This window comes from Perissodus microlepis, chromosome 7 (genome assembly GCF_051167445.1).
Source record: "Perissodus microlepis isolate ML-2025 ecotype Zambia chromosome 7, ASM5116744v1, whole genome shotgun sequence".
Taxonomy (NCBI): domain Eukaryota; kingdom Metazoa; phylum Chordata; class Actinopteri; order Cichliformes; family Cichlidae; genus Perissodus; species Perissodus microlepis.
Window position 1 is genome coordinate 64,777,480 of NC_140467.1, and position 21,190 is coordinate 64,798,669.

Consider the following 21,190-nt stretch of genomic DNA (forward strand, 5'->3'; position numbering starts at 1 on the left):
TGCTTTTAATTTCCCCGTCTGTCTTGTGCTGTTTCAGTACCTGACCAGGTGTCAGCGCTCTCTATGTCGGCTGATGCTCGAACACTGTGGCTCAGCTGGCTGCCCCCCAGAGGCGACTGGGAGAACTACAGCGTCATCCTGAAGAACGGCTCGGTGGTTCTGGCAAACGAGACCGTCAGTAAGGCAAGCAGGCAGCACGCCTTCTCCGTCCTCAGCCTGGTCCCCGGACGACTCTACAGCGCAGAGGTCACAGTTCACAGCGGCGTTCTGGGCAACACAGCGCGCTGCAGCAGTCAGCTGGGTCAGTTCACTTGAAGTCTGAACTTCCAAAATGAGTCGGTATCAGTGTTGTTGACCCCACCCCTTCCTCTCTGCAGCGCCGTGGCCCGTGCAGCAGCTGCTCGTACGCCAGGCTGACGAAACCTCGCTGAGCGTCCGGTGGAGTCGGCCGCTCGGACAATGGGACGGCTTCACCGTGCTCCTCAGGTGGGCGACCGCCGCTGCCACCATTGTAGATCAGAGAGTCCTCGGCTGGGAGGCCAAAGAGTGCACTTTCAACAGCATCACGCCTGGGGGCCAGTACATCATTACCGTGACAACCAACAGCGGTAACCTGAGCAGTTCCGCCTCTGTGGCGGCACGGACCAGTACGTCACAGCGACGATGACAATGCCACGATTGTAGTATTAATGAAGCGTTATTGTTGTTCCTGTTGTAATGCGTTTCCTTTCTCCACCCCCTCAGCTCCGGCTCAGGTCAGTGGGCTGCGGCTCTCCAACCTCGGCAGCACCGACAGTCTGCAGGCGCGGTGGGCACCGGCCTCCGGATATCTGGACTCCTACCAAGTCTTGCTGGTTCATGACAGCAGCGTCATCAAGAATGAGAGCGTGATGGCCAACATCAGCAGCCTCAGCTTCCAGGCCCTGAGACCGGGCGCCCTGTACCGCGTGGTGGTGACCACGGTCAGAGTGGGACACGTCTCCAGACAGACGGTGTCCGAGGGACGCACAGGTAAGAAACGCCAGCAGTCGTTTCAGGAACAACACGAGGGTGGAGTTGAGCTGCAGCTTAAACAAAGTGCTCACGCTGTGGGAGATTTACCACCACGATGCGAAGAGACAGTACAGAAGGCTGTACCAGTGAGTCTCACCTGACAGCAGAGATGGGCGTTACTGTAATCCCATTACTTTTTTCAAGTAACGAGTAAAGGAAGGGATTACTATTGCAAAAACGGTAATTAGATTACCGTTACTTTCCCGTAGGAACGCTGCGTTACTGCGTTACTAAAACCGTGATTGTTTTGCGAGAATGTCTCATGACAGTGACGTAAGCGAGTGCGACGTTCGTGACAACAGCTGTGTGCAGATCAACAGTGGATCATATATCGAGTGCGGAGAGAGTATGAGCGTGCAGCGTTTAAAGCGTGGAAGTACTGACCTTACTTTGAGTTTGATTCCATAAAAAGTGACAAAAACATTAGTGTCCGTTGTGCGTGGGAAGAAAACTTCTTTTTACAGCGAAAAAAACCCTAAACTTCCGAGCAAGCACCGAGTAGCTACGACGTAATGGGAAACTCACAGAGAAACTGCCGTATCCTTCCACTGACCGCTGCGGCACACCTGCACCAGGGTAAACCTCCGCCTAACCCACTCCTGCTTTACAGGTGAAAATAGAGCAACAGGACTGCTAGTCTTTGACTTTATTTATTTTCTGCTGTGTTTTACTTGCATCTATTTGAAAGACTGAGTGTAAACACAAAAAATATTTTATGTGCTGGAATGTGCAGAAAATAAGTTTAAATGTTAAACTAATTTCTTCCAGTCAGTGAATGTTGCAGATAATTAAATTTTTGCTTGATGCATAAAGTTAAAAGATTAAAACTAATAAAACAAGTTTTAAAAAGAGACTTTTCCATTTGATTACATTTTGTATGATGGATTATGCAGAAAAAGTAGAATTGGGCTGAAAGATCTATCACTTTATCACCTATTCAGGTTGTAAATCGTGTTTTAAAAAGTAACTAAGTAACTAATTACTTTTGAAAATAAGTAATCAGTAAAGTAACGGGATTACTTTTTTGGGGAAGTAATCAGTAATTAGTTACTGATTACTTTTTTCAAGTAACTTGACCAACACTGCCTGACAGCAATGAGAACAGCACAGGCTCGTTTATTTCTGGTAACCCTGAACTAACCTGAGGAATTAAAACATAACCCAGCTAAACAAACTGTGCCAGCTAATCAGTGTTGTCATTAACACTGCTAATTGTTAACAGCATTTATCAGTCGTATAACTGGACAGAAGTTAATGCGCATCAAGTCTTTCAGAAATAAAAATAGCTGTATATGTGATGTAATAATAGTATTATTGATCATGATAAGATCAATAATACCATTGATTATGTATTGACTCTGTGTATTTCAGACACATTCTTACTTTGTGTGCTTGTTGAACTGAGAGCAGGATATTAGTAAAAAGCAGGAATTTGTGAGGAATTTTCAGGAAGCGCTGATGACAGAGAGACTTCCCGTCAGGGCGGAGCTTCATTGTTCTTCACCAGTGCTGGCAGCCGTTGTATAACTTGCAGAGGACTTTATGAAGATCACATAACATACAGAGCGTGCAGAGTAGTCACGATTTCATCTTTGAAACGGCTCAAAATAAACAGACTTTGGCAGAAGCAGCCGGAAACATGCTCATCCGCTTTGATCCAGGTGGCTCGGAGAATGAATGTGTGAGTGGTTGTTACAAAAGAGAGTGCTGGTGTGAATGAGGCGCCTCTGGGAGAAGAGAGGCGCCGTATAAGAATCGGTCGCTCACTTTGATGATCTCAGGAGCGAGAGGTCATCTGCGTTTTAATTTTACTCTGAGAGTTTCATGTTTTTCTAAAGCTTCTGGGTTTGGAGCTCACAGTGTGCAGACATGGTAGAGCTTAGCATTGCTACATCACAGCATCGTGATTCAGTGCTCCCCCCGTGTGATCTCTACATGCTCTCTGTTCTCCACAGGTACAGGTTTTGTTGAATAGAACAGAATATCTTAACTGTTGTTGTAACAAGTACAAAAAATATAAAGTGCAGTCCCTGCGGTGTCAAAAAGTTTAAATATAATTAGAAGAATAAAAATGAGGTGGAACACATCATTCAACAGGGCTCTCTGTCACGCCTGCAGCACGGGTTTTAACTGGTAAAAGAACATTTGGGCATATTACTCTGGTTCTGGCCTCCCTACACTGGCTTAAAATTGCACTGAGGATCTATTTCAATTTTTTTTTACTGGTTTTTAAATCCTTAACTGCTCTGGCGCCTGTATATTTGCCCTATGTCCCCCCTCGTTCACTCAGCTGAGCAGCTGTTGCTCTCAGGCCCTAACGCTGAAACTTAGAGGAGATCGAGTGTCCTCTACTGTGTCCCCGAAGCTTTGGGATGATCTTCCTCTTCACATCAGGCAGTCTACCTCAGTGGTGGTCTTTAAATCCAGGTTAAAAACCCATTTTTATTCACTGGGCTTTAACTGACACTGTTATTAGTCTTTGTTCTGATGCTCCAGCAGTGGGAACAGCCGTCCCCACGAGTTTGAAGATGTTTTTGAGACTCAAAATGTGCTTTTAGTGTCACAGTTAGGTTATGGTTAGGGTAAGCTAAGGTACGAAAACGAGTGTGCTTGTGTGTTTACTCTGACTCCGCCCTCTTCCTACCCCCTCAGTGCCGGCGGCAGTGAGCGATGTCAGGGTCAGCAACAACGGGCGCATGGACTTCCTCAGCGTGTCTTGGAGTCAGGCTGTAGGTGAGGTGGACAGATACCTGGTGACCCTGAGTGACCGGGAGAGGACCATTCACACCCTCACCGTGCCCAAGTCGACCCCGACGTGCGTTTTCGACTCGCTGGTGTCTGGACGCCTCTACAACATCTCCATCACTACCTGCAGCGGTCTCTACAAAAATCAGACTTTCATCCAGGAGAGGACACGTATGTACACCACTCACAGCATCGACCAGTCAGAATTTTAAACCATGTTCCAGTAAAGTCGGCACTTTAGAACAATTCATTCAGTTTGTAAGTGTTAAACAGCAAAAATGATACCAACATGTGCTTGTCCAGGTCTATACACACCTGGCTCTGTACCTGCTGTAGCTTTTTTACACAAAACACCGTAAACTCCGGTATCATCAGTCTTGTCTGATTATCCTCCATCAGAGCCGTCGAAGGTCCAGAGCCCCACAGCGACCCACAATGCTTCGGACAGCTACCTGAAGGTGTATTGGCGTCACGCTGCTGGAGACTTCGACCTGTATCAGGTGTTCATCAAGCACAACAACGTCTTCCTGCAAAACAAGACGGTTCCAAAGACGGAGCACAACTGTGTGTTCACCGGCCTGGTGCCCGGCAGACTCTACACAGTGCTAGTGACCACGTGGAGCGGAAAGTACGAAGCCATTGCCTCCACCCATGGCAGCACCTGTGAGTGACCTTTGACCTCAGTCAGGCTCATTAGGAACATGAATGCTGCATCATTCAGCGAGTAAACTAGATGATACATGTCAGGATGCAGTCGAGCTCAGCAGGCGATAGATCTATCGATCGGTGAGAAGGAAAGAAAAACTGTCTTTGTTGCCAGATCTGCTGCTGCTCCTCCTCTTTGAGGGACGCTAGCTGAGATGTTTCGGTCCATCTGGGAGGAGACCCCAGACATGCTATGTCCCTCAGCTGGACTTGAAACACCTCTGCGTCCCACGAGAACAGTAGGGGACCGGGCATTTTTGAGGATGGGTGGATGGATGGATACATGAATACTTGTTTATATCACTTCATATGTTTTGCTTGTTACAACATAATAAGATGTGGGAATAAAGCGCCAAGTCTCAGATCTGAACCAGGAGGAACAAAGAAACATGTCTCGGTCGTTGTGTCCTCGGGCAAGACGCTTCACCCGTTGCCTACTGGTGGTGGTCAGAGGGCCCGGTGTCCGGCAGCCTCGCCTCTGTCAGTGCGCCCCAGGGTGGCTGTGGCTACAATGTAGCTGCCATCACCAGTGTGTGAATGTGTGTGTGACAGGTTGTGTAAAGCGCTTTGGGGTCCTTAGGGACTAGTAAAGCGCTATACAAATACAGGCCATTTATCAGCAGATGTTCTTGTCTCTCAGTATCTCTGCAGGAGTTTTGATATGCTTAAACAGCAGCAACGTCCTTGTTCATTTCAAATTCAAAACAAAGCAAATCTGCTCTCTGAGGCTCCTGGAGACTAACTGTGGGTCATGTCATGTCCATCCTTCAGTCCCGGCGGCAGTGCGTTCCCTGACTCTGGCTGGGCGGGGCACCGAGGACCTGCGGGTGACGTGGATGGCAGCTCCGGGTGACGTGGATCACTACGAAGTGCAGCTGCTGTTCAGCGACATGAAGGTGTTTCCTCCCATCACTCTGGGCAGCGGCGTGAGGGATTGCGTCCTGTCATCACTCACACCTGGGCGGCTTTACAAGATCATAGTTTCCACGTACAGCGGCACCAATCAGAAGGCCCGGTACATAGAGGGTCGCACAGGTCAGAGGTCACAGAGGTCTGCTGCCTCTAAACATCACACCACATAATCCAGCACTCCATGTTCAAAAAGGAAAATCTTGGTAATTTACAGTTTACAAAACATCCTGAAAATCTGTTACGGCTTATTTGTAGAGTCCTGCACTTTGCTGTCAGGTGGACAATGTCTGTGAAGATGTTTGTGAAGTTTCTCAGTCAGCCAGGTCAGTCTAAGGAGCTTGGAAAGAAAAGCGTTGGGAATTCTTTAAGATTAGTGAAGATGTTTCATCTGAGAAGCTTCTCCAGTTCTAAGAGAGTCCCAGATTTTTAAGCCCTATTGTGAGTGTCCCTAAGAGGGTCATGATGTGGGTGACTCACACCTTGGGTCATTTGATCACATGATAGGGTGGGGCAAGGTCTCACAATGGGTTCACCCCAAACCCACACCCGTTTTCACGTGTTGGCTCATGTGGTTAGGCAGAGGAGGGGGTCCACGACCCTCGCTTTTCTTTCCAAGCTCCTTAGACTCACGTACACAACATATCAGGGAAGTCAGATGCCTCCTGGTGGCGCTGCAGTTTCTCAGCAGTTGCTCTGGGAACGGTATCTCTACATCTAAATCAGCAGCAGGTAGCTACAATTAACCAGATTACCACTAAGACTTATTACCACCATTATTACCATCATCATTAAACCTTGAAGTAAAGAGAAATAATGCTGTAGATCAAAAGCTCTTTGTCATCTTTCAGTTCCCAGTAAAGTGAAGAACATCCACGTTAGCAACAGTGGAGACAGCAGCAGTCTGATGGTGAGCTGGACTCCTGGTCCGGGCGATGTAGACGGATTCTCCGTGTTTCTGTACAGAGAAAGCCGAAAGTTAAGTACCCGAAGCGTCCTCAAGCACCAGAACGAGGTGACGTTCGGCTCCCTGCAGCCCGGCCAGGTGTACACCATCATGGTTCAGTCTGTGAGTGGAGACCTGGTGAACAACAACACGGTCACAGGGCGCACAGGTTAGAGGACACACCTCTGCACAGTGAATATACACCATGCTGTCGTACAGATTAGCTGGTCCTTACTGCGCTCTGCATCATCCCTGTGTTCCTCAGTCCCCTCTGCAGTGACAGGGCTCCGGGTGGACTCCCACCACACCACCTGTAGTATCCAGGTGAGCTGGCAGGAGGCTCTGGGTGTGGCTGATGGATATGTCCTCCAAGTTCTGGACGACAGAGGCAGCATGGTGAGAAACGTCTCTCAGCCCTTTGGACACACCTGGCAGCAGTTTGACGGCCTCACACCAGGAAAGAAGTATCGAGTGGTGGTCCAGACCACCAGCGGCGGGGTCCACAGTGTTGGGGTCAGCACTGAGGCTCGGACAAGTAAGACTTCCTGTTTCTCACTTTGAATGTGATGGAGGAAAACCTGATGTTTTATACAGTGGGATGCAAAAGTTTGGGCAACCTTGTTAATAGTCATTATTTTCCTGTATAAATTGTTGGTTGTTGCAATAAGAAAATGTCAGTTAAATATATCATACAGGAGACACACACAGTGATATTTGAGAAGTGAAATGAAGTTTATTGGATTTACAGAAAGCGTGCAATAATTGTTTAAACAAAATCAGGCAGGTGCATAAATTTGGGCTCCACAAAAAAAGAAATGAAATCAATATTTAGTAGATCCGCCTTTTGCAGAAATTACAGCCTCTAAACGCTTCCTGTAGGTTCCAATGAGAGTCTGGATTGTGGCTGAAGGTATTTTGGACGATTCCTCTTTACAAAACATCTCTCGTTCATTCAGGTTTGATGGCTTCCGAGCATGGACAGCTCTCTTTAACTCACACCACAGGTTTTCAATAATATTCAGGTCTGGGCTGAGATGAACGTTCCAGGACGTTGTACTTGTTCCTCTGCATGAATGCCTTAGTGGATTTTCAGCAGTGTTTCGGGTCGTTGTCTCGTTGAAAGATCCAGCCCCGGCGCAGCTTCAGCTTTGTCACTGATTCCTGGACATTGGTCTCCAGAATCTGCTGATACTGAGTGGAATCCATGTGTCCCTCAACTTTGACGAGATTCCCAGTCCCTGCACTGGCCACACAGCCCCACAGCATACCACCATATGTTACTGTAGGCAGCAGGTGTTTTTCTTGGACTGCTGTGTTCTTTTTCCTCCATGCATAACGCCCCTTGTTATGCCCAAATAACTCAGTTTTAGTTTCATCAGTCCACAGCAGCTTATTCCAGAATGAAGCTGGTTTGTCCAAATGTGCTTTAGCAGCTCTGTTTGTGCTGTGGGCGGAGCAAAGGCTTCCTCTGCATCACTCTCGCATACAGCATCTACTTGTGTAAAGTGCGCCGAGTGTTTGAACGATGCACAGCGACTCCATCTGCTGCAACATGATGTTGCAGGTCTTTGGTGCTGGTCTGTGGGTCGACTCTGACTGTTCTCACCGTCGCTTCTGTCTGTCCGAGATGTTTCTTGGTCTGTCACTTTGAGCCTTAACTTGAACTGAGCCTGTGGTCTTCCATTGTCTCAATATGTTCCTAACTGTGGAAACAGACGGCTTACATCTCTGAGACAGCTTTCTGTGTCCTTCCCCTAAACCATGATGGTGAGCAATCTTTGTCTTCAGGTCATCTGAGAGTTGTTTTGAGACCCCAGTGTTGCTACTCAGAGAATATTAAAAGAGGAGGGAAACTTACAATTGAGCCCCTTAAATACTCTTTCTCATTATTGGATTCACCTGTGTATGTAGGTCAGGGGTCACTGAGCTTACCGAGCCAATTTGAGTTACAATAATTAGTTCTAAAGGTTTTGGAATCAATAAAATGCCAACAGTGCCCAAATTTATGCACCTGCCTGATTTTGTTTAAACAATTATTGCACACTTTCTGTAAATCCAATAAACTTCATTTCACTTCTCAAATATCACTGTGTGTGTCTCCCATATGATATATTTAACAGACATTTTTTATTGCAACAACCAACGATTTATACAGGAAAATAATGACTATTAACAAGGTTGCCCAAACTTTTGCATCCCACTGTACATTTTATAGACAAGTCAGAATATTTTGAGAAAGTATTTAGTTGACAAAACTCCAAAACACAAACTTAACAATGTGGTGTACGCTGTACAGTGTAGCGAGGAATGCTCAGACCCACACCCGTTTTCACACCTTGGCTCATGTGATTAGGTAGAGGATCATCAGGGGGTCCTTTGTCCTCCTTTGGGGGGGGGGTACTCCCACAGGGTTTAAATCTGGGACTCTCCACCATTTGACTCTAGAACTGAAGAAGCTTCTCGGATAAGAAGTGAAACGTCTTCAAGCAACTTAAAGACGTCCAGACGCTTTTCTTTCCAAGCCCCTTAGACCAGCGGTCCCCAACCCCCGGGCCTCGGACCGATACCGGTCCGTGAGTCGTTTGGTACCGGGCCGCGAGAGTTGAGGCTCAGGTGTGAAATGTATGGTTTTCAGGGTTTTTATCGGTTTTCAGCGTTATTTTGTTATCGTTTTTATCGTTAACTCGGTTTTCCTGGGTCTTTTCACGCGTGTTATGAATAAATCTTCTTTTTTTCGGTACCGGTACTAGTTTTATTTTGTTGTATTTATCCGCGACACCTTAAAGGCCGGTCCGTGAAAATATTGTCGGGCATAAACCGGTCCGTGGCGCAAAAAAGGTTGGAGACCGCTGTCTTAGACTATTTAGTTGGAACAATACTGAGAAAGAAGATGAATAACTCACCAGGTTCTGGTGGTTTGACCTAAAATCGATTTACAGTGATGTGTGAGAAACTCTTGATTTCTCTCCTCAAATGCACAGTATGATTGATGAAATTTAGTGAAAGTTAAAAGCTTCCCTCGTCCCTTCTCCTGTAGACCCAGCGGTGGTCACCAATCTGGCCGTCACTGCAAACACCACCACCAGCCTGTCCTTCCAATGGTCGCCACCAGAGGGAGACTTTCAGCTGTATGAAGTTTTTCTGTATGATCGTAATGACCAGCTGCACGAGAAAAAGCGCGTCCAGTCCAACAGTCAGCAGTGCTCTTTTCAGGGCCTCAGACCTGGTGCTCCTTACAAGATGTTGATCCAGATCCACAGTGGAGACCAGACCAACCAGACCTCCATCTACGCCAGAACAGGTGAGACCAGCTGGTCCTCCAGAGTACACAGTCCTTGACTGGAAATAAAATGTAAAGGATATTATGCCTTCTGTACCCGAAGAGTGGACTTGCAGATTGTATCAGTGATCGTGTTTCTCTTCAGTCCCGTCAGCTGCAGCGTTCCTGAAAGCTAAGAGTGGAAACCAGTCTGACAGTCTTTGGGTAAACTGGGAGCGTGGTGACGGTGATCTAAGTGGATACCAGCTGTATCTCTACAACCCCAACGGTTCTCAGCAGGCCATGCATCAGCTGGGCTCAGAGGCCACAGGGTTCATCTTCTCAGGCCTTGTAGCGGGTCGCCTGTATCGAGCTGAGGTGCTGAGCCAGAGCGGCGGGCTCAGCAACAGGGCGAGCACCCTGGGCCGGACGGGTAAGATGCAGCTTCTGTTAGAGCTCAGATCACCTCAGTATTCCTTGATATTCAGTCAGCAGTTTCAGTGGTTTAGCAAAAGGCATTTTTCCAGTTTTATCAGTGCAGCACGCAGTCGCAACATAAAGTAACAAGAGACATTTTAAAACATAAAGTCTAGAAACACGAGGAGCAGAACAGAAGAAATCCTAATTTTAAGCAGAGACACGCGAATCGGAATAGTTTCTGATCAGCAACAAATCCTGTCCCTCCTCAGCTCCCAGACCACCTGCCTCCATCTTGTTCAGGGGGGTGACCAACACCTCCCTGGAGATCACATGGAGCGGCCCTGTGGACTCCGACTATGATGACTTTGACCTGCAGTGGACTCCTCGGGACCGGCTGTCCATCATCAATCCGTACCACACCCGGACGTCCAGCAACCGCATCCTGAGGGGGATGTTCCCTGGACGGCTCTACAACTTCAGCCTCCGCACCGTCAGTGGGACCACAGAGACTGGGGCCACACCTACCTATAGCACACCTATCCGCAAAAGCATCCGCACCAGTAGGTGGCAGCACTTTATGTCAATTCTGATGTGAATTGTCATGTGGGTTCACTCCATTACTTTCGTCTACAGAGCCAGAGAGAGTCCACAGCCTCCATTGTCGCCCTCAGAGTTCCACCTCCATCTCCTGCTCCTGGGTAACCCCGGACACTGATTATGACTCCTACACCATCGAGTGTCTCCACAAGGATTCCCACACACTGATGTACTCCAGACTCGCTGAGCGGGACTCCAACAGCTACATCATCACTGAGCTGGAGCCTCACAAACACTACACGGTCTCTGTGAAGGTCATGTCTGGTGGGAAGCCCAGCGACGAGGCTCAGGACAACGTGGTCACCATGCTTGACCGTAAGAGCGAGTGGAAGTTAACATGTCCTCAGCATGACGGAGAGTGTTTAACATGCTGTCCTCCTGTTGACTCTTGAAGGTCCTCCTGTGCCCCCCTCCGGTACCCGGGTCAGTGAGCAGTCTGCTGTGGTCACCAAGTCCTCCATCTCCTTCCAGTTTAACTGCAGCTGGTTCAGTGACGTCAATGGAGCTGTTAAGTACTTCACTGTAGTGGTGACGGAGTCTGAAGGTGAGCAGCATCCACATAAGGCCAGTTTACTGGAATTCTTCTGATTGGATGATCCTCCTGAAAAGAATCTGTAGTAACTCCTCTTGGATCTCCTTGCTGTTGTTCTGGTCACCTGACTTCACTTGGTGGTATCGGTCTTAAATTGTGTGTTCTGTCATTTTTTTCACCATTCCCTCATACCTCTTCTTTTGGGATAAATAATGGATAATGGGATGGATTATGGAATTATGGATGATGATAAAATAATAATGAGTGCATGTTGAGATTAATAATACACAAATGAATAGATGGATAACGGAAACAATAATGGATGGACAGATAATAGGATGCAATAATCTAATCCTGAATCTTCTGGTTTGTTTTTGAAGATGTTAGCCTAATGCAGCTGGAGCAGAAGCACCCACTGCCCTCCTACCTGGACTACAGCTCCAACAGCTCCATCAGGTCCTACCAGACCAGCTATTTCCTCAGCCGATGCACCGAGAGCCCTGACAGCACCACCCAGAGCTTTAACATCAGCTTGGGGACTGGGATGGACTTGCTAGGGGGCACCTGTGATGCCAGAGGCTCAGACCAGGACCCAGAGTCTAGCGGCGAGCTGAACCACTTCTGTGATGGACCCCTGAAGCCAAAGACTGCCTACAGGTACTGAAAAATCCTCTGCATGAATGTCAGGTACTTGACTCTGTGTCCACTTCCTCCAAACTGCAGCACTCCAGGGCGGTAGACTGACCAGAAACCTGGAGCCTTAATGGTTTGTTAGAACCAGCTCATCATCTCTGAACCTTTCAGCCCCGTAGACTTTTTGCTCCAGCGTTACCTCTAAGGTCAGGCGTTGCGTGAATAACCTTAGGGGCATCTGTGTTTGTCTCCAGGATCAGCGTCCGAGCTTTCACTCAGCTGTTTGATGATGATGCAAAGGACTTGAGTGTCTTGTCTCCACTGTTCTCTGACACCTGCCTATCGCAGCCCATCATCACTGAAGCTGGTGAGAACAAACCTTAGCTCGATTAAAATACACCCGAGGTCAAGCTGGGACAAGCAGGTGCAGGTGAAAAATTCAGAAAAGTATCACAGTTGTGTTTCCTCCTGCAGAGCCTCTGAGCGGTGTCATCGAAGGTGTAAGTGCTGGACTCTTCCTCGCTGCTGTGATTGTGGGAATCACTGCTCTGTTTGTCTGCAGGCACAGAACTCGCAAAGTGTGAGTATCAGAGGACGCACCTGTCTGTAAGGTACACCTGCTTATCTTTGTTTGGGTTAAATGGTGCTGCTGTGTTTCCACCAGTGAGGAAGAGAGGCTGGAGGTCAGGATAAATATGAGGAGAGAGAGAGCAGCAGCGGGGAACCAGCTGGGTGTCAGAGGGTAAGTAATCAATAATCAATAATGTTCAGGGATGTTTGCACAGTGACTCACCTTTCATAACACTCTATACAACACATTTGAAATGAAAGCGTAAGAGTGCAAACTCTCACCACCGTTGATATGAAATAAAATCATTAGAGTTTTTTACCCAGAAAGTTGATCCTGTTCATCTGGACGTCTTCAGTGGGAGAAATGTTTCATTATCATCAGGTGACTTCTTTAGTCTCAGCTGACTGCAGGTATCAGCCTTATAAGCACCTGCACAATGACTGAGACTAGCACCACTGGTGACCAATGGGCTGTGAGGTCAGTTTATGATCATTAATATGGAAAATGTCACGATCACTGATCTGTGATCATTGATCGATGGCCGTGAGTCCCATTCACAGAGAGTTGGGGAATGGCTGCAATCACAGCATTGTAAGATGGTGACCCTTAGGCCCCCTCCTCCATTCAGAGATGGTCTCCACAGGTCTTTTGGAAGGACGATAGTTTCAGTCACTGTGCAAATGTCCTGTTTATAAGGTTGAAACCTGCAGTCAGCTGAGATTGAAGAAGTCACCTGGACGATGACGAAACGTTTCTCCCACTGAAGATGTCCGGATAAACAGAATCAGCTTTCTGGAATTCCCTTACCTGCATGATACACTGATGGACATGCATGTCCTCTAAAATCCACCAGGGGGTGCTGCAGCACCTTCAGCTCCCTTACCTGCTGAAGGTATCACAGGCAGCATCAGAACTGAACTGATACTACAGTCAGAGTACTGTTTTGCCTTTGTTTCTGCGGACATGTGATTGCATTGTGACAGATTATTTTCCTTCAGAGGAGGGTCTGATTAATGCATGTAGTACTGCATGTAGTACTGCATGTAGTACTGCATGTAGTACTGCATGTGTGTACAGATGAAAATGCATCATTAGGTTTAAACTCTGAGGTCTCTCTCTCTCTGCCTTTTGCTCCTCAGCAGCCGTCGAATCTCCAGGTCTGTAATTCCGTTCACACTGCTTCAGGTTCATCTTTGACCTTTTGTGAATTTTTCTGGTTTTAAATGTTTTCTTTTCTCCTGCAGTCCCATTAAGATTGTGAACTTTGAGTCTCACTACAGCAAACTACAGGCTGACTCCAACTACCTGATGTCAGAGGAGTATGAGGTCAGCAATCAATAAAACTAATTTGTTCCTCATTGAAAGACCCCAGCTTCAGCATATCACATCCCCCAAGAATAAAAAAAACTTGTGGCAACATTGAGGATTGTGAAGGATGTTAGATCCAGGGTTTATCCTGTCTGTTTTCACTATTTTGACGTTTAAGAGTGTTCAGAGTGGGCCTTTGTTTGTGTTGTGAATCACTTTTATTTTCTCCCTATCAGGATCTGAAGGACGTCGGTCGTAACCAGCCTCTGGACTCGGCTCTGCTGCCGGAGAACCGGGGAAAGAACCGATACAATAACATCCTGCCCTGTGAGTCAAGAGCCCACAGACACAATAAGAGATCACCGGGTTGTAGAAGGTCTGGGTCTAACTGCCTTTCTCGTATTCAGACGACTCGACGAGGGTCAAGCTGTCCTACGTTGATGACGACCCCTGCTCTGACTACATCAATGCCAGTTACATCCCAGTAAGTCAGTACAGACTTGACATGCACCACACTGGAGATTCATTCAAAGTGCAGTAAAGAGTGAAAACATAAAAACATGCAGTGCATCTTAGTTTTTACTCAGGTGAGTAGGGCCACCTAATAGCTTCTCCTTCATCGTTACTTCATTTCGCAGCTTGCCAGTCGGTGTTTTTTGGTGACCATACAATGATTGCAACACAAACACACCTGGCTTAGTTAGGACAGGGTTTAATGTTGGTTGGATGTGAAGAAGTCCATTGCAAAGACTGATCTCGATAAAGCCTCATTTAGTAGTTAAGAGCAGGATGGGTGAAGACGAGATGATGAAGCTGGTCTCTGAAACCTGAGACAAAGACGATAAAGTGTTTACCGAGGTTAGAGAGCATGTGAGCAGTAGCATCATTTTCTCATAGACTCCTATGAGTCAGTCACAGCGGTTGTCCGAATTTCGGGGGGTTCACGCTCTCTGTTTTCAGGGTAACAACTTCCGGCGGGAGTACATCGCCACACAGGGTCCTCTGCCTGGAACTAAAGACGACTTCTGGAAGATGGTTTGGGAGCAGAATGTCCACAATGTGGTGATGGTCACTCAGTGTGTGGAAAAAGGAAGGGTGGGTAGCACAGAGGCAATGATTACAGAAACCATCTTCACAAACTCATCAGCCTGAAACAGTGAGGTTTTCCTCCTCTTCCTCCATCCAGGTGAAATGTGATCACTACTGGCCGTTCGATCAGGATCCTCTGTACTACGGAGACCTGATCGTCCAGATGCTGTCAGAATCGGTTCTACCTGAGTGGACGATCAGAGAGTTTAACATCTACAGCGTACGTTTCACCGACAGCTGTCATCTTTGTTACAGAACCGGTTTGAGTGCGAAAGGCGGCTCGAACGCTTGTTTCATTTTATTCTTGAGGAACAAGAAAACGATCCCAGCTCAGTTTAATGTGACTGTGCGTTGCAGGAGGAGCAGCTCGGCTTCAGCCGCCTGGTTCGTCAGTTTCACTACACGGTGTGGCCGGACCACGGTGTCCCAGAGACCACTCAGTCCCTCATCCAGTTTGTCCGTACTGTCCGAGACTACGTCAACAGGACTTCGGGATCTGGACCCACTGTAGTCCACTGCAGGTACCTCATTGTGCCCTTAAAATATCAGCCTCTTCAGAGTGACGAACCACTGAATTCCTAGAATCTCAAAGTGTGTGAAGCATCACATGGTCGGATGTGAAGTAATTATAGCTAAACCAACAGAAACCTCATAGTCTGAGAACCCTTATATTTTTCACCAGTATAACACGCTAATTTGTGTTTGTGGACTAATGTGGACCATCCTGCTCATTAGCTGTAGTCAGTATACGACGTCTTTTTTGACTGGACTTTGGTCTTTTTGTCAGCGCCGGTGTGGGCCGGACGGGGACTTTCATTGTCCTGGATCGAGTGCTGCAGCAGCTGGACGCCAAAGACACGGTGGATATCTACAGCGCCGTGTTTGACCTGCGACTCCATCGATCCCACATGGTGCAGACTGAGGTAGGACCAATGCTTCATGGGGGCAAACGTTTGTATGCCGTTATGTGGCATGTATCTCTGCACTTTTAATCGACTCTTCCTTTTCTGTGTGTCAGCCATATTTGTAGTTTGAAAATTGTTTAATCTGGTATGATGACTGAAGTTTCACATTTGGGATTTCAGCACTGAAACTGCTGCTGAGAACCTGAATGAGTTCAGACTTATTATTTACATACTTCGATTTGTTTTCATGTCTGATGCTATGAGATGGTCCAGAGATGTCCTCTGCTAGACTTCAGAGCGCTTTCCTGAGCTGAGCAAATGTAAATATTAAATATATCAAAGGAACCCAAGATCTCCTGTTTACAAGACAGGTTTTTTTCAGTTTGTCCTGACTGGCTAATCTGTGTTTCTAAAACCTGGTCCTGACAAACAGCTGAAGGCACTCAGTCACAGGTGACTAAAATAATCCCCCAGGCTGAAATGATAGACTCCTGTAATAATCCCGTAATCTCTGCTGTCAGACTGAAAATTATATTTTGTAATCTGAGCTCAGGTGTGACTCACCTGCCACCTCTCCACAGGTGCAGTATGCATACCTGCATCAGTGTGTCAGAGACGTCCTCAGAGCCAGAAAGCTACGCAGCGAGCAGGAGGGAATGTACAGGATGTGAGGCGGTGAGTCATTGATAACCTTCATATTATTGATCCTACATATCAGATTACCACCCTCAGATTATGAACACATTATTGACAGATTATTGGTCCTTTTTACGGGGTGGCTGTAGCTCAGGTGGCAGAGCAGATCAGCCACTTACCAGAAGGCTGGTGGTTCGATCCCAGGCTGCTCCAGTCTGCATGCCAAATATCCTTGGGCAAGATACTGACCCCAAGTTGCTCTCCGATGCATCCATCGGAGTGTGAATGTGTGTGAATGTTAGATACTCAGCACTTAAACTTAGAAGAAGTGCCTGTGTGAATGGGTGTGAATGGGTGAATGAATTAGTTGTGTAAAGCGCTTTGAGTGCTCGGACAGAGAACAAAAGCACAATATAAGAACCAGTCTGTTTACCATTTAACAGACGTGGAGCCTCAGATTAACATCAGGTTATTGACGGGATATTGATGGGTTATTGACAGATTCTTGATGGGTTATTGACAGGCTATTTACAGGATACAGATGGGTTATTGACGGGTTATTGACAGGTTAGTGACAGGTTATTGGTGGGTTATTGACAGCTTATTTATAGGTTATTGATGGGTTGTTGCCGGTTTTATGACGCTTATTGACAGGTTATTGATGGGTTATTGACAGATTATTGACAGGCTAGTGACAGATTATTGACAGACTAGTGACAGATTATTGATGGGTTATTGACAGCTTATTTATAGGTTATTGATGGGTTGTTGCCGGTTTTATGACGCTTATTGACAGGTTATTGATGGGTTATTGACAGATTATTAACAGGTTACTGACAGATTATTGACAGGTTACTGACAGGCTATTGATGGGTTACTGACAGGTTATTAACAGGTTACTGACAGGCTATTGATGGGTTACTGACGGATTATTAACAGGTTACTGACAGATTATTGACAGGTTACTGACAGGCTATTGATGGGTTACTGACAGGTTATTAACAGGTTACTGACAGGCTATTGATGGGTTACTGACAGGTTATTAACAGGTTACTGACAGGCTATTGATGGGTTACTGACAGGTTATTAACAGGTTACTGACAGGTTATTAACAGGTTACTGACAGGTTACTGACAGGTTATTAACAGGTTACTGAAAGGTTATTAACAGGTTACTGACAGGTTACTGACAGGTTACTGACAGGTTATTAACAGGTTACTGACAGGTTACTGACAGGTTATTAACAGGTTACTGACAGGTTATTAACAGGTTACTGACGGGCTATTGATGGGTTACTGACAGGTTATTAACAGGTTACTGACAGGCTATTGATGGGTTACTGACAGATTATTAACAGGTTACTGACAGATTATTGACAGGTTACTGACAGGCTATTGATGGGTTACTGACAGGTTATTAACAGGTTACTGACAGGCTATTGATGGGTTACTGACGGATTATTAACAGGTTACTGACAGATTATTGACAGGTTACTGACAGGCTATTGATGGGTTACTGACAGGTTATTAACAGGTTACTGACAGGCTATTGATGGGTTACTGACAGGTTATTAACAGGTTACTGACAGGCTATTGATGGGTTACTGACAGGTTATTAACAGGTTACTGACAGGTTATTAACAGGTTACTGACAGGTTACTGACAGGTTATTAACAGGTTACTGAAAGGTTATTAACAGGTTACTGACAGGTTACTGACAGGTTACTGACAGGTTATTAACAGGTTACTGACAGGTTACTGACAGGTTATTAACAGGTTACTGACAGGTTATTAACAGGTTACTGACGGGCTATTGATGGGTTACTGACAGGTTATTAACAGGTTACTGACAGGCTATTGATGGGTTACTGACAGATTATTAACAGGTTACTGACAGATTATTGACAGGTTACTGACAGGCTATTGATGGGTTACTGACAGGTTATTAACAGGTTACTGACAGGCTATTGATGGGTTACTGACGGGTTATTAACAGGTTACTGACAGGCTATTGATGGGTTACTGACGGGTTATTAACAGGTTACTGACAGGCTATTGATGGGTTACTGACAGGTTATTAACAGGTTACTGACAGGCTATTGATGGGTTACTGACGGGTTATTAACAGGTTACTGACAGGCTATTGATGGGTTACTGACAGGTTATTAACAGGTTACTGACAGGCTATTGATGGGTTACTGACAGGTTATTAACAGGTTACTGACAGGTTATTAACAGGTTACTGACAGGTTACTGACAGGTTATTAACAGGTTACTGACAGGTTACTGACAGGTTATTAACAGGTTACTGACAGGTTATTAACAGGTTACTGAAAGGTTACTGACAGGTTACTGACAGGCTATTGATGGGTTACTGACAGGTTATTAACAGGTTACTGACAGGCTATTGATGGGTTACTGACGGGTTATTAACAGGTTACTGACAGGCTATTGATGGGTTACTGACAGGTTATTAACAGGTTACTGACAGGTTATTAACAGGTTACTGACAGGTTACTGACAGGTTATTAACAGGTTACTGACAGGTTATTAACAGGTTACTGACAGGTTATTAACAGGTTATTAACAGGTTATTAACAGGTTACTGACAGGCTATTGATGGGTTACTGACAGGTTATTGACGGCTTATTGAGAAGTTATTGACAGGCTAGTGACAGCTTATTGACAGGCTAGTGACAGATTATTGATGGGTTATTGACATCTTATTTATAGGTTATTGACAGGTTGTTGCCGGTTTTATGACGCTTATTGACAGGTTATTGATGGGTTATTGACAGATTATTGACAGACTAGTGACAGATTATTGACAGGCTAGTGACAGATTATTGATATCTTATTTATAGGTTATTGACAGGTTGTTGCCGGTTTTATGACGCTTATTGACAGGTTACTGACGGGTTATTAACAGGTTACTGACAGGCTATTGATGGGTTACTGACAGGTTATTAACAGGTTACTGACAGGCTATTGATGGGTTACTGACGGGTTATTAACAGGTTACTGACAGGCTATTGATGGGTTACTGACAGGTTATTAACAGGTTACTGACAGGTTATTAACAGGTTACTGACAGGTTACTGACAGGTTATTAACAGGTTACTGACAGGTTATTAACAGGTTACTGACAGGTTATTAACAGGTTATTAACAGGTTACTGACAGGCTATTGATGGGTTACTGACAGGTTATTGACGGCTTATTGAGAAGTTATTGACAGGCTAGTGACAGCTTATTGACAGGCTAGTGACAGATTATTGATGGGTTATTGACATCTTATTTATAGGTTATTGACAGGTTGTTGCCGGTTTTATGACGCTTATTGACAGGTTATTGATGGGTTATTGACAGATTATTGACAGACTAGTGACAGATTATTGACAGGCTAGTGACAGATTATTGATATCTTATTTATAGGTTATTGACAGGTTGTTGCCGGTTTTATGACGCTTATTGACAGGTTATTGATGGGTTATTGATGGCTTATTGATGGCTTATTGATGGCTTATTGACAGATTATTAACAGGTTACTGACAGATTATTGACAGATTATTGACAGGTTACTGACGGCTTATTGATGGGTTATTGGTCCTTTCCACAGACGCTGACCCTGACCGTAACGATTGTACTGACTGCTGAGCCAATGCTGAGCTCTTCAGAGAGACATGTCCATATATTTTTCTACAGTGTTCGTATGTCACAGAGAAATGTTTATAACTTTAATTTGTTTTAATTTATGTTCAGCTGTGTGATGTCTTTCTGTATAGATTATCTATAGATTATTGGTTGTATCATCTCCTATGTGTTTGATTTGCTGGAATATTGGCTCCAGTTTCTTGGTTGAGTTTCTGTTGTCCTGTTTATATCTCTGTCACAGGTGCTCATACCTGTAAGTTTACCTGTGCTTGTACCTGTAAGTGTACCTGTGCTCGTCTGTATGTGAGCAGCTTATTAAACACACAACACAAAATGATCAGCTCTCTAATTATTCATCCAGAAACTCTATGATAATCTGAGCAGGATTATTTCAGTACAACTGAACTCTGAGCGCAAGAAAAAAAAGAACATGAAGCTTCTAAAACAAAAGACGTTTTTCACTATGAATTATGGGACGAAATCGTCTCCTCTTCTGCTTCAGTGCTTCCTAAAGGAGATCCTATCCGGTCTTTAACTGATGATCTGATAAAACCTGCTTCCGGGTCCAAACTACTCTGCGTTTAATAAGTCTGTTGTGTTTTTAACATGCTTTGTATCTTGTTATACAGGGTGGGCCATTTATATGGATACACCGTAATAACATGGGAATGGTTGGTGATATTAAAGTCCTGTTTGTGGCACATTAGTATATGTGAGGGGGCAAACTCCTCAAGATGGGTGGTGACCATGGTGGCCATTTAGAAGTCGGCCATCTTGGATACAACTTTTGTTTTTCCAATAGGAAGAGGGCCATGTGACACATCACACTTATTGGTAATGTCACAAGAAACACAATGGTGTGCTTGGTTTCAACGTAACTTTATTCTTTCGTGAGTTATTTACAAGTTTCTCTTTGTTCACAGCCATTGACATCTCAAAGAGGTTAACCCGTGAGGAGTGGATCAAAATTGTGTTGCTATCTGGTGAAAGCAGTTTGTAACTCTGATAGCTCTGCTATCATAATCAATCTCTCAGTCAGAACATGCTATATAATGTTCAGGTGTAAACTAGCGAGCTAACTTCCTGCTAACTTCATAAATCCTTTTCCTTTTTAATGGATGCCTGGATGTTAAACTTAATTGCTACACCTGGTAAAGCAGCCACACTGATCATTTTATTACAGATGAAAGAATTTAGACCAGGGGTTGGCAACCCTGGGCACGAAGGGTT

The 21,190-nt window shown here is 45.5% G+C and overlaps 1 protein-coding gene across 3 annotated transcripts in view; it reads left to right on the top strand.

The window, feature by feature from the left end:
* ptprbl (protein tyrosine phosphatase receptor type B, like) overlaps positions 1-20,297 on the top strand; it is a 35,402-nt gene extending 15,105 nt beyond the window's left edge. Inside the window, exons 7-33 of one of the 3 annotated variants that reach the window (XM_084936709.1) lie at positions 38-301; positions 378-647; positions 745-1,011; positions 3,706-3,969; positions 4,198-4,461; positions 5,275-5,538; positions 6,264-6,527; positions 6,624-6,893; positions 9,396-9,659; positions 9,784-10,050; positions 10,307-10,597; positions 10,671-10,949; positions 11,029-11,178; positions 11,547-11,823; positions 12,054-12,166; positions 12,274-12,379; positions 12,464-12,541; positions 13,510-13,527; positions 13,615-13,696; positions 13,915-14,005; positions 14,086-14,162; positions 14,639-14,773; positions 14,865-14,987; positions 15,125-15,288; positions 15,555-15,690; positions 16,254-16,347; positions 19,926-20,297. In XM_084936709.1, coding sequence (XP_084792835.1) covers positions 38-301; positions 378-647; positions 745-1,011; positions 3,706-3,969; positions 4,198-4,461; positions 5,275-5,538; positions 6,264-6,527; positions 6,624-6,893; positions 9,396-9,659; positions 9,784-10,050; positions 10,307-10,597; positions 10,671-10,949; positions 11,029-11,178; positions 11,547-11,823; positions 12,054-12,166; positions 12,274-12,379; positions 12,464-12,541; positions 13,510-13,527; positions 13,615-13,696; positions 13,915-14,005; positions 14,086-14,162; positions 14,639-14,773; positions 14,865-14,987; positions 15,125-15,288; positions 15,555-15,690; positions 16,254-16,343 — 4,868 coding nt within the window. In that variant the 3' untranslated portion in view covers positions 16,344-16,347; positions 19,926-20,297. The remainder of the gene's footprint in view (positions 1-37; positions 302-377; positions 648-744; positions 1,012-3,705; positions 3,970-4,197; positions 4,462-5,274; positions 5,539-6,263; positions 6,528-6,623; positions 6,894-9,395; positions 9,660-9,783; positions 10,051-10,306; positions 10,598-10,670; positions 10,950-11,028; positions 11,179-11,546; positions 11,824-12,053; positions 12,167-12,273; positions 12,380-12,463; positions 12,542-13,509; positions 13,528-13,614; positions 13,697-13,914; positions 14,006-14,085; positions 14,163-14,638; positions 14,774-14,864; positions 14,988-15,124; positions 15,289-15,554; positions 15,691-16,253; positions 16,348-19,925) is intronic. The other 2 variants (XM_084936710.1, XM_084936711.1) reach the window with 2 other exon arrangements.
* Positions 20,298-21,190: the final 893 nt, after the last annotated feature.